This window comes from Sinocyclocheilus anshuiensis, unplaced genomic scaffold, assembly GCF_001515605.1.
Source record: "Sinocyclocheilus anshuiensis isolate Anshui unplaced genomic scaffold, SAMN03320099.WGS_v1.1 scaffold63, whole genome shotgun sequence".
Taxonomy (NCBI): Eukaryota; Metazoa; Chordata; class Actinopteri; order Cypriniformes; family Cyprinidae; genus Sinocyclocheilus; species Sinocyclocheilus anshuiensis.
The window spans coordinates 5,324,468-5,339,137 of NW_015552625.1; the positions used below are offsets into that span (position 1 = coordinate 5,324,468).

The 14,670-nt window shown below is 37.7% G+C and overlaps 1 protein-coding gene across 1 annotated transcript; it reads left to right on the forward strand.

Moving 5' to 3' along the window:
• Positions 1 to 5,220: 5,220 nt before the first annotated feature.
• LOC107666522 (gamma-aminobutyric acid receptor subunit gamma-1-like) lies at positions 5,221 to 14,300 on the forward strand. The gene is made up of 9 exons (XM_016457907.1): positions 5,221 to 5,355; positions 7,595 to 7,755; positions 9,467 to 9,534; positions 9,718 to 9,938; positions 10,224 to 10,306; positions 10,756 to 10,893; positions 11,603 to 11,755; positions 11,908 to 12,107; positions 12,911 to 14,300. The coding sequence occupies exons 1-9, from the start codon at positions 5,285 to 5,287 to the stop codon at positions 13,184 to 13,186; spliced, it is 1,371 nt and encodes a 456-aa protein (XP_016313393.1). The 5' UTR covers positions 5,221 to 5,284; the 3' UTR covers positions 13,187 to 14,300.
• The last annotated feature ends 370 nt before the right edge of the window (positions 14,301 to 14,670 follow it).

Consider the following 14,670-nt stretch of genomic DNA (forward strand, 5'->3'; position numbering starts at 1 on the left):
TTGCAGATCCTCTCCAGTTCTGTCAGGTTGGATGGTAAATGTTGGTGGACAGCCATTTTTAGGTCTCTCCAGAGATGCTCGATTGGGTTTAAGTCAGGGCTCTGGCTGGGCCATTCAAGAAAAGTCAGAGTTGTTGTGAAGCCACTCCTTTGTTATTTTAGCTGTGTGCTTAGGGTGATTGTCTTGTTGGAAGGTAAACCTTCGGCCAGGTCTGAGGTCCTGAGCACTCTGGAGGTTTTCGTCCAGGATATCCCTGTACTTGGGATTTCCTCATCTATTCATCTTTCCCTCGATTGCAACCAGTCGTCGTGTCCCTGCAGCTGAAAAACACCCCCACGGCATGATGCTGCCACCACCATGCTTCACTTTTGGGACTGTATTGGACAGGTGATGCGCAGTGCCTGGTTTTCTCCACACATACTGCTTAGAATTAAGGCCAAAAAGTTCTGTCTTGGTCTCATCAGACCAGAGAATTTTATTTCTCACCATCTTGGAGTCCTTATGTGGGCTTTCATGTGTCTTGCACTGAGTAGAGGCTTCCGTCGGGCCACTCTGCCCTAAAGCCCCGACTGGTGGGGGGCTGCAGTGATGGTTGACTTTCTACAATTTTCTCCCATCTCCCGACTGCATCTCTGGTGCTCAGCCACAGTGATCTTTGGGTTGTTCTTTACCTCTCTCACCAAGGCTCTTCTCCCCCGATAGCTCAGTTTGGCCGGACGGCCAGCTCTAGGAAGGGTTCTGGTCGTCCCAAACGTCTTCCATTTAAGGATTATGGAGGCCACTGTGCTCTTAGGAACCTTAAGTGCAGCAGAAATTTTTTTGTAACCTTGGCCAGATCTGTGCCTTGCCACAATTCTGTCTCTGAGCTCTTCAGGCAGTTTCTTTGACCTCATGATTCTCATTTGCTCTGACATGCACTGTGAGCTGTAAGGTCTTATATAGACAGGTGTGTGGCTTTCCTAATCAAGTCCAATCAGTATAATCAAACACAGCTGGACTCAAATGAAGGTGTAGAACCATCTCAAGGATGATCAGAAGAAATGGACAGCACCTGAGTTAAATATATGAGTGTCACAGCAAAGGGTCTGAATACTTAGGACCATGTGATATTTCAGTTTTTCTTTTTTAATAAATCTGCAAAAATGTCAACAATTCTGTGTTTTTCTGTCAATATGGGGTGCTGTGTGTACATTAATGAGGAAAAAAAATTAACTTAAATGATTTTAGCAAATGGCTGCAATATAACAAAGAGTGCAAAATTGAAGGGGGTCTGAATACTTTCCGTACCCACTGTACATAGCATTTTAGGAAACTTTGTGCATGCTATTATAGCAGATAAATATAATTTATTATTGTATTATAACTTTATAACACTACAAAGATTAAGTTTTTTTTCAAGTAGATTACATTAAAGATCACTAAAAACTAATTTACACAGATGATATATGAATATTTCAAACATTAAAAATCCTGATTAGGTTATTGTGCTTGTAAAAGACCTCATCATACTGTTATTAAAATGTACTTGTGTGTGTGTGTGTGTGTGTGTGTGTGTGTGTGTGTGTGTTTGTGTGTGAGAGATGTGTAGTCCAGCAGAGAATATCTCGGGCATGTCTCAGGTCCTCATCATTTTGTCTCACGATGTTAATGGCTGACAAAATAATAGAGATTTTTTCCATTCCTTTCATTTGTGTCAGAGCATCAGAGCACATCTGAATGCAAAGTACTTCACCATGAAGCGAGGCTGCAACAGAGCACTGGCCTTTATACTCAAATCATTCCAGCATTTCAAATGTTTTGTGAGAAATGTATAATCAAATATAAATAATCGAAACATATCCAACATATCAGTATGTTGAAGAATATTACTATGAACTCATTCATGTGATGTTCTGATACACATCTGATATTTTTAACTTTTGAATTAATTTTTGAATGATGTTATTATTTGGTTTAGAATTCAAGGAATGATGGCAAAGAGAAGAGGAAATTGTCTTGAGGATGAGGAGTCTGGAAAGTGTCTATTTCTGCTCTTCTTGCTGCGTGGAGCTCTCCATGGTGCTGACAATAATGGAGTATAAAACTGAACGAACAGCCATTTAGCCTATATATATCAGGAGGTGAATATCTTCCAGATCACGAAGCCATATATGGCCATGAATATTGCAAAGGTGTCTTAAAATGGAGCAGCAATGGCTATGTGTTGTAAAGGTCTGATGCTTTGAAATTTGTTCATCTGCCATGTATTATACACCATATGCACCTGGAGGGTCAAAATGTCATTTAGGATTTAATGGTTTTTCGGGGGATTTTATCTTTTTTAACTTTATTTTCAATGTAATGAAATCATCTAAGAATTTGATAATACACAAATGTTGAATCAGTCATGTTCATTTGTTCATTGTACTATGTACATGGAGATTTGCATGCAAAATCAAACACACCTGAACCAGCTAATTAAGATCTTCAGGAACACTTGAAAATTACACACAGGTGTGTTGGAGGAGGAAGGCAGATCTCTAAGAACAAGCGCTCTTGGCTGCGTCTGAAAGCTGAAAAATGCTGCCTCTGTAGGTAGCATACGGAGGTCGGATGGCAACAAGGCACGTCTGCATCCAATGATCATTTTACATCCTGTCTACTGAAATACCATCATTTGATTTTTTTTTTTTTTGAAGGCAGCATATGTATCCTTTGCTGCCTGTGATATCCCACAATCCTGTGCATTCGATTTCCTTTGACAGTTGAGCTAATAAATAAAGATGGCATCTGAAAGTTGTGGTTGGCGGTCAGTTTGCATGTAATGACCAACTTTGACCACTTTTGATGTCATTTTTGGTGAGAAATTAGCATTGTAGTAATTAAATGTTTGCTTTGGTGAGAAATTAGTATTTTAATAATTAAATGTTTGCTTGGTTATCACCAAAGCTCTCTCTGTTATGCTGTAGATCAATAAACCGTCATGCTGCCTCAGAAGTCCATTCGAAATCAGTTTTGTGAGGTACCTTTATGTGCAAACGCTGCCTGCAAAGCCAAAGAGGCATCAAGTCAGCTGCCTAAGCTTTCGGACGCAGCCCTAAACTCACAAACACACATGCATGCACGTTTACCTATCGATCTAAATGGAAACATTTAGACTTTTATCCATTGTTTTTATATAAATACTACAACCAAACCCACACCCCAAATTTTTCCCCCAAAAAACTTTTTAAATAGTTTTTTACCAGTGAGCATATTCCCAAAAAGAGGTCTTGTCAGATTTATCTCACTTCTACAAATTTGTTCTCAAAATATGGTTAGGTACACACACACACACTCATACATGATGAGTATTTGTGTTTTATGAGGATACATAGACAATGATTTTTATACTGTAAAAACGTTCAATTCTATCCTCTAAACCTAACCCTTACATAAAACAAAACATAATTTTGTATGTATAAGCCGTTTCTTCATGGGGACCAGAATTATGGCTCCACAACATCATAAATTTCAGGTTTTACAATCATTGTGGGGACATCTGATACGGATATAAAAAGTATGATAAGTACAAAATTTGAAACTAACAAACCAATTTCTGATTCCTCCTCTCTTAATTATTAAAAAAGGGTATTATTTTTTACATCTAGGCTAAGAGTAGGCTACACGTTTCAGTTGCGATTCTATAACCACAAAAGTTACACAAAAAATATCATAAAAGATCCAAATATGTTCGCGAACAGAAATCTCGTCAGCCTGAGAAGATTACCATAGCAACAGTACGCCGCTCGAGCTCCCATTGTAGGCCTATTCTATTTTCACTTTATCATACATTATTAAATGATTAAAACTGTTATAAACAACAACAACAAAACCTCAGTGGACTGTTTGCCGTTTTAAGATTAGCCTGTATAATGGCGAAACCAGGGCCGGTGTTCTGACCATAGACTGTAAAAAACAGGTTCTGACAAATAATGCTATAGAGCAGGCGATAGCCTCGGGATTTGAGGAGGGGCCTCCATAACCGTAACATCCCCTATATGCCAGTCCACCAGTCAAGACGGGCAGCAAATACTAGCCTCATTGTTCATTGGATATAGTTGAATTGTCACTCATCTGTAGTTAAACCAATTAATGTTGCGGTTTCAAAGCGGGTCCGCCTGAAGGACAAACACAGATGTGTTGTTGACATCCGTTGACGCGCCCAGACGCGACGCAACCAAACAGATACTAGTGCCCAGAACATCAACATCAGACACCTGTATAAAACCAAATAAAAATAATATAAGTAGGGAAATATGGATGATAAGTTGGCAGTGTTATCTGTCCTGCCTACACTGCCATGCCATTGGGTTAGTTCACCCAAACTCATGTGACACTGATCTGACTGGACTGGAGTAATTGCTGATGAAAATTCAGCTTTGCATCACAGAGATATATTTTAAAGTAGTATAATAAAATAGAAAAACATTATTTTAAATTGTAATCATATTTCACAATATTACTGATTTGTTCTGTATTTTTGATCAAATAAATCCAGGCTTGATGAGCATAAGAGACTTCTTTCAAAAACATTAAAAATAGTAATGTGTCCTAACTTTTGTACTGTATAAGTAAAAATATTCAAAAAATAAAAATGAAATGTATAAATAAAAAGGTTTGTGGCTGCAAAATTAATTTAGGCAAATTATAGCTGGGCGAAACACACCAAATTTGGTTAAGTGAGACTGACAGTAAATTACTGACAGAAATTTCTTTAAAAAGCTCATCCATACAGGCATACACACCATCAAAAACAACATAACATGAGATAAATTTTATCTTCTTTATATAGGGTTAAGTTTGGTCCGAGTAGGCTACTTTGCACATCTTGGTGCAACGCCATTGGAAATGTCGCATTTGTCACTTTATTCATCCCAAACAACTGCAAAACTAAGTAAAGGTCTCATAAATCACAGCTTGATGTAAAGTCTCTGAGGTAGAGCAGTCAGCTCTTTTTCCACAGGCAGTTTCTAATAATTCCCGGAACATCGAGAGCGTCTCACTCAGCAGATCGCTGGATGAACGCAGCGGTGCCGCAATCAGCGAAATCCCGCATTCACCATTCACATCCACACCGCCTCTGCTGCCCGACATATAGACTATAGGCTCAAGCTATGTGCATTTGTCTAGACAGCAACTGACAGCATACGCTGACGCTTTCAACCACAGTGTTAAGATTCGCTTAAATCTCTCAAAGGTTTGATCGTCTTTAAGCTCTAATTAATTTCGGAGATCGTCTGGTTATAAACCGAGTTTTCTCACGATGGTTCTGCTGCATCGCCGCCGGAGAAAAGAGACGCTGGTTTGGCTGTTGCCGGGTCTGCTTGGAGTCTGGTAAGTTTTCGCTTCATAGGGGGCAAAAGAAACAAAGGGTGCAATCAATGTGACTACTAAAATAGCCCTTGACCGAAACGCACACTTGGACAGTCCACGACGCGAACAGCTGGTGTGATTCTGTAACGCGAAGTGCTGCAGAACGATTTACTTTTACGTTGTTCTTTTAGCACAAAAAATGTATCAGCCTAAACACTACCACCTACAACTGTCAACCACGACACGTGCTGTTGTCTGTACACTTAAAACATTTGAGATAATACAGATTGTAACTGACAGTTTTGCTCAGGGCATTCGTGTTGATGTCGTGTTGTCTTTTTAGCGTGGACCTGCAATGTCAGTCTCCAAACAAACAACCTTGAGGATACTTTAGCCAGCAATCAGCTACAATTCATCAAGCAGCACTACAACTACATTGCTCACACACTATAAGATTTTGCATAATCATATAGTCAGATTAAAAGGGTATTTCACAATTTCTCCGTTGTAAATGTTATGCATAAGTTGTACTCCACATGAACACTTATGTTGGCTCGCGCTACTTTGCTTTGCTTCATCTAATTTTTTTCCAGCTCATTCAACGGGTAGCCTATGCACATATATAAATGCTTAATAGAATATACATAGGCTACTTGGTTTGCAATATTTACAATTCTCTCATTTACTTACATCATGTAAATTATGTGATTGGCAGTAACCATTTCTAAATGTCTCATCTATGCTCCAAAACACTTTTTTCCCTCTTATTCGGGCATTTGTTTGTCTTCTGTGTATTCATCATGGTTATTAGCACTTGCCTCTGAGGCCCACAAAGGTCATTCAGAGGCTACTGTTGTGTCCAGACACTATAAACTGCATTTGAGGAAAATATTCTGTCTGTATTTTCCATTTACAGCCTGCTTTTCAACTGCTCAGCGCTGTGCCTACGGGGATCAATAACCTACATTCTCTCCACCCACCTGGGTCTCATCCACAGGGATGCTTCAATATTGATTTTTCTGTCTTTCATTATTTGCATATGTATGGGAATGTACCATTTAGATTTCTTGTTTATAGACATTAATCGAGCAAGTATAATTTTGCTGTAGTTGGCTGTGTCTACTTTGTAAACTTTTTTCCCCCTGCAAAATAACAGACATTAAATAGATTTGAATCTTGGGACCCGCTTTATATTACAATGTACTAACATTTAAATTAATAATTTGATACAATTCACTTATTATGTACATGTTTTACATCATACTTACAATTAAAAATACCTGCAGCAATTACATAATATCTATAATTATACTGCTGACCCTTTAATCCACCCTTAACCACATCTCATCTCAATAACAGCAAACGTGTTTTGCAAAGCAGAATGAACATAATAAATACACCTGATGATTGTAGTACATAGTGGCTAAAGACTCCTAATAAAAAGTATAACCGAATCTTGTTTTGTATATTTTGCAAATCACCCAAGAGGCGGTATTTTGCACTGTTAGCAGCTTCAATGCGCATCACCTTCATTTGTGACCCTGGACCACAAAACCAGTCATAAGGGTTTTTTCTCAAATTCTCAATTTTTGAGATTTATACATCATCTGAAAGCTGAATAAATAAGCTTTCCATTGATGTATGGTTTGTTTGGATAGGACAATATTTGGCCGAGATACAACTATTTTAAAATCTGGAATCTGAGGGTGCCAAAAAAATCCCCAGCGACATAAGACTGGTTTTGTGCTCCAGGGTCACATTTCTCCAAAGCAAAAGTTGTGACATCAGAGGAGAATAAATTTAGGAGCTCTTACACCATATACTGCAAGAGACCGAGTGCGAGAGGGAGTTGCGGGTGATAATTTAAACCCCTCACCTTCAGCTGTTCCCTCCCTCCACTGCAAGAACACATCTTCATTAATCACTGCATTCTTTTATTAGAACCTCCTCTTTGTATCTCCAGCACTGCGCTCATTTAAAAGACTCCTCTCTCCTGCTGTCAAGGTGGCCCATACATTTACAGTCACTGATGACTTCTTTTATCTGTTCTTCCTGTAAAACTCATCATACGAATTCTCTTTCTCCCTCTGTCTGTCAAATTTAGCTCTCTAAACCAGCTCTTTAGAGTTTAAGCTCCTAATATAAACTGACTCCTCTTTTAACTACTCTCAATTTTAAATCTAATATTGCTCTATTATTTACCTCACTGCTGTCTGTCTGCTCATATATGCCTCTCTTTGTTTTTGTTTTTTTATGACAGCATGGCATTTGGCCCGAGCAAAGCAGAGGAGGAAGATTACGAGGATGTCCCCATAAATAAAACTTGGGTTTTATCACCAAAGGTCTACGAGAATGACGTCACCCTTATCCTAAACAAATTACTGCAAGGTTATGACAACAAACTAAGACCAGATATCGGAGGCAAGTCCAATTTTTTGAAAAGGTTGAATGCTTACATCCAGGATCTGTGCACACAAAATTGCCTGCAGATACTGTCTAGGCATGTTTATGACCCTCAAACACACTGTTACAACTTATGGGTAACTGAAATATGTTAATAATTATAAGATAATGCCATCATAATTATGAAGCCACATGAAGAGGAACACACTGTGACAATTAAACCCTCCAAGCAATTCAGAGTTTCTCTGTAATCATTTTTACTTTACCATCAGCATTATTGCAGTGTTAAATGAAAAAGTGCTAGGCTTTAGGATTTTGCTGATGTTTTTCTCTACGCCAGGTCACTTTATTCTCAGTACATCACTGTTCTGGAAGCGACGCAGCTGACTAGAGTTCAGTTATTTAAGAGGATTTATCTCAGTGGTGTTTGGGTACAATAGACCCAAATCACTATTGATCTTCCTTCTTTATCTGTGTTTCATGTGTCTGAGATAGAGGGAGAGAGTGTAAGTATGAGCAGTACTCAGTTAATCAGATCACAGAGCAAGTGCTGAGGGATTGCAGGTCAACTTGCCGAGTTTTTGTGATTTGTCATGTCTCTGTGACTGGATTTCCTGTGACAGGAATATTCTTGAAACCTCAAGGATGAGGATTCAGGCAGCTTTGAGTAATTTGTGTGGCTGTTATGGGAAACATGAATTGGTTTGCAGCCCATTTCACTTCTGTAATGAGATGCATTTCTGAGTGAAACAGGATATTCAGTGAGAAAATTTGATTGTATCTACTGATTAGGAATTGATTGGATGTTTACATACCAGGATGGAGCCAGACTGAATGTGACTGCGAGTTTGCTAAAAATAGTTGGCTATTGGTTTTGCTATTGGCTATTGGTTAACATTATTCAATAGCCCACACTAAGTGATGCAGAAAGAGAAAGGAAAAAGATGAATAATAAGTTAATAAATGATTAAAGCTTATGAAAACACATGAAGAGTTCATTTGCAAAAACAGATAACTCTTAAACTGATAACCATTTTCAAAAATCATGTTTTTTTCATTGTGCATTCCAATTAATCTCAATCAAACTGCATTTGGGTTAAAAATAACTAAAAATACAGCTAACTAACACAATGAAAACATGATAACATAATAAAAAACATGATTTTTGAAAATTAAAAAAAAATAAACGGAGTTATCTGTTTTTGCAAATAAACTCTTCACATTTTTCTATGGAAGCCAATTTCTGCCACAGAATTATGTGAGATACATAAACTTGCAACTGCGAAATATAAATTCGCAATTCTGAGAAGAAAAGTCCAAATTGTGAGATAAAAAGTTTTAATTACCTTTTTTATTTTTTATTTCATGGCGGAAAAAACAGAATTATAAGATGTAAACTTAAAATTCAGAGAAAAATGTCAGAATTGCAAAATTTTAACTTGGAATTGTGAGAATTTTTCCAATATGTTTTCCATGTTTTTCGTATAACATGAAAAAGGTGCATTAATTAACTATGGTCAGTTTTGATTTTATGGATATAATAGAACATCAACCTTTTCTGAAATGGATGCTAAATACAGGCTGTATATAATATACAGTTTTATTAAATCACTTACTGTGTTATTGTATTGTTTTGATATTATAACTGTGATTTATATGTATTTCTTTTTTTATTTGATTATGATGATTAATAATTATTGCAATTTGAATATTTGAAATTATATTCTAGTGAGACCGACTGTGATTGAGACGGCAGTGTATGTGAACAGCATAGGTCCAGTAGATCCCATCAATATGGTGAGCAGAAATGTACAATAACACATTCTGTTCAGAGCTGTAAATAAAACACTCTAAGCAACCGTTCAGATCCATTTCACGACCATCATATCCACTGTCACAACCAATAGCCACATAATTACAGTTACAAAAGCAACCGTAAGACTTTTACGGCTAGACCTCTGATTGTTTGGTGTTTTTTAGGAGTACACCATAGACATCTTCTTTGCTCAGGCGTGGTACGACAGCAGACTCAAATTCAACAGCTCAATGAAACTCCTCATGCTCAACAGCAACATGGTCGGAAAAATCTGGATCCCTGACACCTTTTTCCGCAACTCACGCAAATCTGACGCCCACTGGATCACGACACCCAATCGCCTTCTGCGGCTCTGGAGCAATGGAAGAGTGATGTATACTCTAAGGTGTGTCCATTAAGAGTCGAGTGAATGTTTGTGCGACAAAATTACGTGTCCTCGTATTCCTGTCCCGTAGCATTTGCTTTCGTACCAAATGACACCCGCTGTCCGTTGCAGCACATGTTTAAGCCATTACATCTGATTCACATTTATTTATGTCAGGGACTGTTAAATCAGACTGAGTGTGTTCATAGTACAAATATCAAAGCCTGCACAAATGCACTACCTCTTAAATGTCACAATCAACATTTTTTTGTTTGTTTTGCTATTGTCTATGATTCTTTTTGTTAGGTTGACTATTAATGCGGAATGCTACCTTAAGCTGCATAACTTTCCCATGGATGAACATTCGTGCCCTCTGGAGTTTTCAAGCTGTAGGTGTTAAATTCTTATGTCAATCTGTCACTCAGTCCTATCCTGAACGCTGCCGGGCAGCCAATCCCCATACATTGCCTCTGTCAGCCAACCATGCATTGCCAATATTGGCCAACCAAACCTTAACATTGCAGAAGGTCTGCACCAACTACCATCCTCTAACCTTGCAATGAGTGAGGACAGACATCATCCTTCTCCAGCTCTCTCCATCCCCTCTCTCCTCTTCTCAGTCTGTGTGACCCCTCCATCCGTTATTAGCATCATGCCTCAGCTTCTCATGTGTCATCATCCTCTGTGGGCACGGGAAGGGCATGCTGCGCTTCAGTCTAACAGAGTGCTGCTGTGTGAAGCCTCAGTGCCATTCTGCCATCACTGTAACTTCTTATTTACATACCGAAACGAAAGGTCACGTGTAATCTGGTGGATGTGATTTTTTTTCCATTTGCAGATGGGTATCCAAAGAATGAGATCCAGTATAGATGGCAGCGTCGTTCGGTTGAGGTTGCAGACCAACGATACTGGAGGCTTTACCAGTTTGCCTTTGTGGGTCTACGGAACACTTCTGATGTGGCACACACTCAGTCTGGTATGAAAAAAAACACACACAATAAATAATAATAACAGACAATAATTTCAGTAATTACTACTACTAATAATAATAACAACAACAACAATAAATGAGCAGATATCATAATTATTATTGTTAATATTCAAAAATAGTTAAAAACTTTAATAATAATAGGCTACATGAGAAGTTATTATTAATAATTATAATAATAATACATTAGCTGCTATTGTTATTATTAATGTTCCATTTGACATTATTAATAGTAGATTTTGAGTTATTATTATTATTACTACTACTGCTAATGATAATACCAAGAAGATTATTAATAGTAGATTTATATATAATAATCAAAATAACAATAACTGTAATTGAGCAAATATTATAATTAATGGTCTTCTTATTATTACAAATAATAGATTTGGACTAATTATTATAATTACTACTTAGCATTAATAATAGTAGATTATAGTAGATTATAACAGCATAATAGTTGATCATAATAAATTAGCTGTTATTATTAATAATAATGAATAACAATAATTCATTATTGTTGTTATTATTACTATTTTATTGTTATTTCTTAATAGTATATTTGGAGTCATTGATAATATTTTGATAATTAAGTTTATGCATTAAGTTACGCATAAGTTTAAGCATTTTGATCATTAAGTTGCTTAATTGCTGTCAAAAAAAGTGTCTAAAATGCATTGATGTCTTGTATTAATAGGGGAGTATGTGGTTATGACCATTTTCTTTGACCTGAGCCGGAGAATGGGCTACTTCACCATCCAGACCTACATCCCCTGCAGCATGATTGTGGTTTTGTCCTGGGTCTCTTTCTGGATTAACAAGGATGCTGTGCCTGCCAGAACATCTTTAGGTAATTTAAAAACTTCTGAATTAATACAAATCAATAGGAACAACAATAGCATTTCATTATATGATGTGAATGCATTACAGAAGAGCATGTGATAATGAAAAGGAAATGCTTCATTGGGGGTGCTCAATTACTGTGCATCTCGATTGGCTTAGGTATCACAACTGTGCTCACCATGACAACCCTAAGCACCATATCGAGGAAGTCCTTGCCGAAGGTGTCGTACGTGACAGCCATGGATCTGTTTGTGTCTGTCTGCTTCATCTTCACCTTTGCTGCTCTTATGGAATACGGGACCCTGCATTATTTCACAAGCAATCGACAGAACAAGAAGACCAAATCAAGCCATGCACAGGTGAATGAACGTCATTCTGTTATTAAAGGGCCAGTTCGCCTAAAAAAGAAGATTCTTTCATTTACTCAGATTCACGTCATTCAAAACGTGTATAACTTTCTGTGGAAAACAAAATTCTGAATTCTGAAAGAAATTCTGTGCTCTGTTGGGTATAAGTACAGTGAATGGGAATCATCACTTTTATGCTTCTCAAAGGATCAAATACACCATAAAATATCATAAAAGCGGTCCATGTGACTTGTGTGTTACATTCTAGGTTTGTGAAGAGACCAAATCTATGTGATTCATAAGTAAATCATGCAGGCCACTTAAGAGAATTGGATGAACCAAAGATCCCATTCAAAAGCTACTTCGACATGCTAAGGAAAGCTCAAATGTCAGGATTTTCTGTGAAAATCAGCAGATTCTGGTCTGCTTCTAACACAAAGCTATCATATCAACCACTTTTCTGACACCTGTATTGTGTTTTTACTATTTACTTTCATTATATTGAAAAAATGGCCTGGATATTCTTTTAAAATATATGTAATAAATAATATAAAGTCACATGAGGAGGATTAAATAATGACAAAATGTTAAGCTTTATGTTGCTTAGAACACAGAACAAGTAAGCACCTAGCTGATCAATGATATGTCAAATTAATTAGCTTATTCACTTATTCACAGCTCACTTTAGAATAGGCCACATTGTACTTTTGTTTGTGGTTAATTGAGTGTGCTGTGCAGCAGCTCTGGCATTTGCTATTGTACTGCACACTGTTTTAGCAATGAAGCGGTAGTGACCTTGCTGTTCCTCTGTGTAGAAACCCAGCATGGTTAACATCAGACCAGGGACATCTCTGCTGCAGATGAACAATATTGCTCCCTACCACGAGGATGACGATTATGCGTATGAATGTCTGGACGGGAAAGACTGCACCAGTTTCTTCTGCTGCTTTGATGATTGTCGCTCCGGAGCTTGGCGTGAGAACAGAATGCATGTCCACGTCTCCAAAATCGACTCCTACTCCCGAATATTCTTCCCAACCGCCTTTGGCCTCTTCAACCTTGTCTACTGGATTGGATATCTGTATCTTTAAAGATGTTGGGCAAGATTTTGGGACTCGGTTCTAGTAATATTTACAAATCATCTGTAAATTCTCCATCTGCTAAATCTGACAGCATAAACCTTTGAGAGAAGGGGACGTGTGAGGCTTGATTTGGATGTATTAGTACTTAATGTATCTTTAATTGTACCTGGTATTTAATTTATTGAAGGATCTGAATTTTGGAAGGACGATTACTGACTGTGATTCTGCATTGATGCCAACTGAATATTACCAGCGATTTCAGTTTTTGAGAAGGAAATGTTTGGTTTTTCATCAGTTACACAGGCCATATCAAACCTTGCCTAGTTTAAAATGATCTCTTAAAAACACCAAACCACCTGCATTTTTTGAACTGCAGTATTAGCATCATGTTAGCATCACTATTGCAACTATGATAAAACTTCAGGTTAGTATCTCTCTGGCTGACGCAAAATATTATTATTTGCAAGGAAAAGTAGATATATTAGTCGCTTCTGATACTAATTTTCCAAGATAAAAGAAAACAGCTAGCTACATGTCAGAAAACGAATATTTACATATTAATCTCTCAGAATGTTTTTATTTCAAACTTAAAATAGCTATATTTCTGTGTGAATTACCTGCATTCAGTCATGTACCAAACAAACCAAAGCATAGATACCTGAAGGTTACATGAATAGAATTTTGTTCAGCTCAAGAATTACCCAGAAGCCATTTACTTGGAATTAGCCTATAATGATACTGTGAAATGTTCTTGACTTGAACTAATAAGCTGTCTCTGCAATAGATGACACAATGAAATGCCAGTGTGCCCAAGATAAAAGGGTTCACATGTAATTTTTTATATATCCAACAAAAGGAATAGAGTAGCCTTTACAATTCACAAATGTTCAGTGTCCTTTAGTACAAATTAGAGTTCATCACTCTCTTCCGTATTCAAGACAGCATTTTGTCTCTCCTCGCGAATGGCTAGATTTTTGTCAGCGTAATTGCATGACTCATCTGAGCTCCTACGGCTAATCAACCCATATTTGGAAACGGGTCTGATGGACTTTCTTCAGCAGAAGAGCTTCTAGACAGTCCCATCGCACACAGTCTCAAAACTACGACATCTGAAAATGTACAGTCTTCATAACACAAACCATGGATGCCTTCTATATTGGTAATCGTCTAAATCAGGGCTGTCCAAACTCGGTCCTGGAGGGCCGGTGTCCTGCAGAGTTTAGCTCCAACTTGCCTCAACACACCTGACTGGAAGTTTCTATGCCTAGTAAGAGCTTGATTAGCTGGTTCAGGTGTGTTTAATTAGGGTTGGAGCTAAACTCTGCAGGACACCGGCCCTCCAGGACCGAGTTTGGACAGCCCTGGTCTAAATCAAAAGGCCATTTAATATGTATTTGCCTTACATTAGGTTAAATCTGATCTCAGAATCCTATTCGATTTGAGAAACAGATGAACAGAGCGTGCGAGCAAGAGTGCCATGTCTTGACCCGACT

Coding starts and splice junctions, on each gene's coding strand:
- LOC107666522 (XM_016457907.1), top strand. CDS start 5,285: ATGGTTCTGCTGCATCGCCGCCGGAGAAAAGAGACGCTGGTTTGGCTG. Junction 5,356..7,594: donor CCGGGTCTGCTTGGAGTCTG/GTAAGTTTTCGC, acceptor TTTTTATGACAG/CATGGCATTTGGCCCGAGCA. Junction 9,535..9,717: donor CAGTAGATCCCATCAATATG/GTGAGCAGAAAT, acceptor GGTGTTTTTTAG/GAGTACACCATAGACATCTT.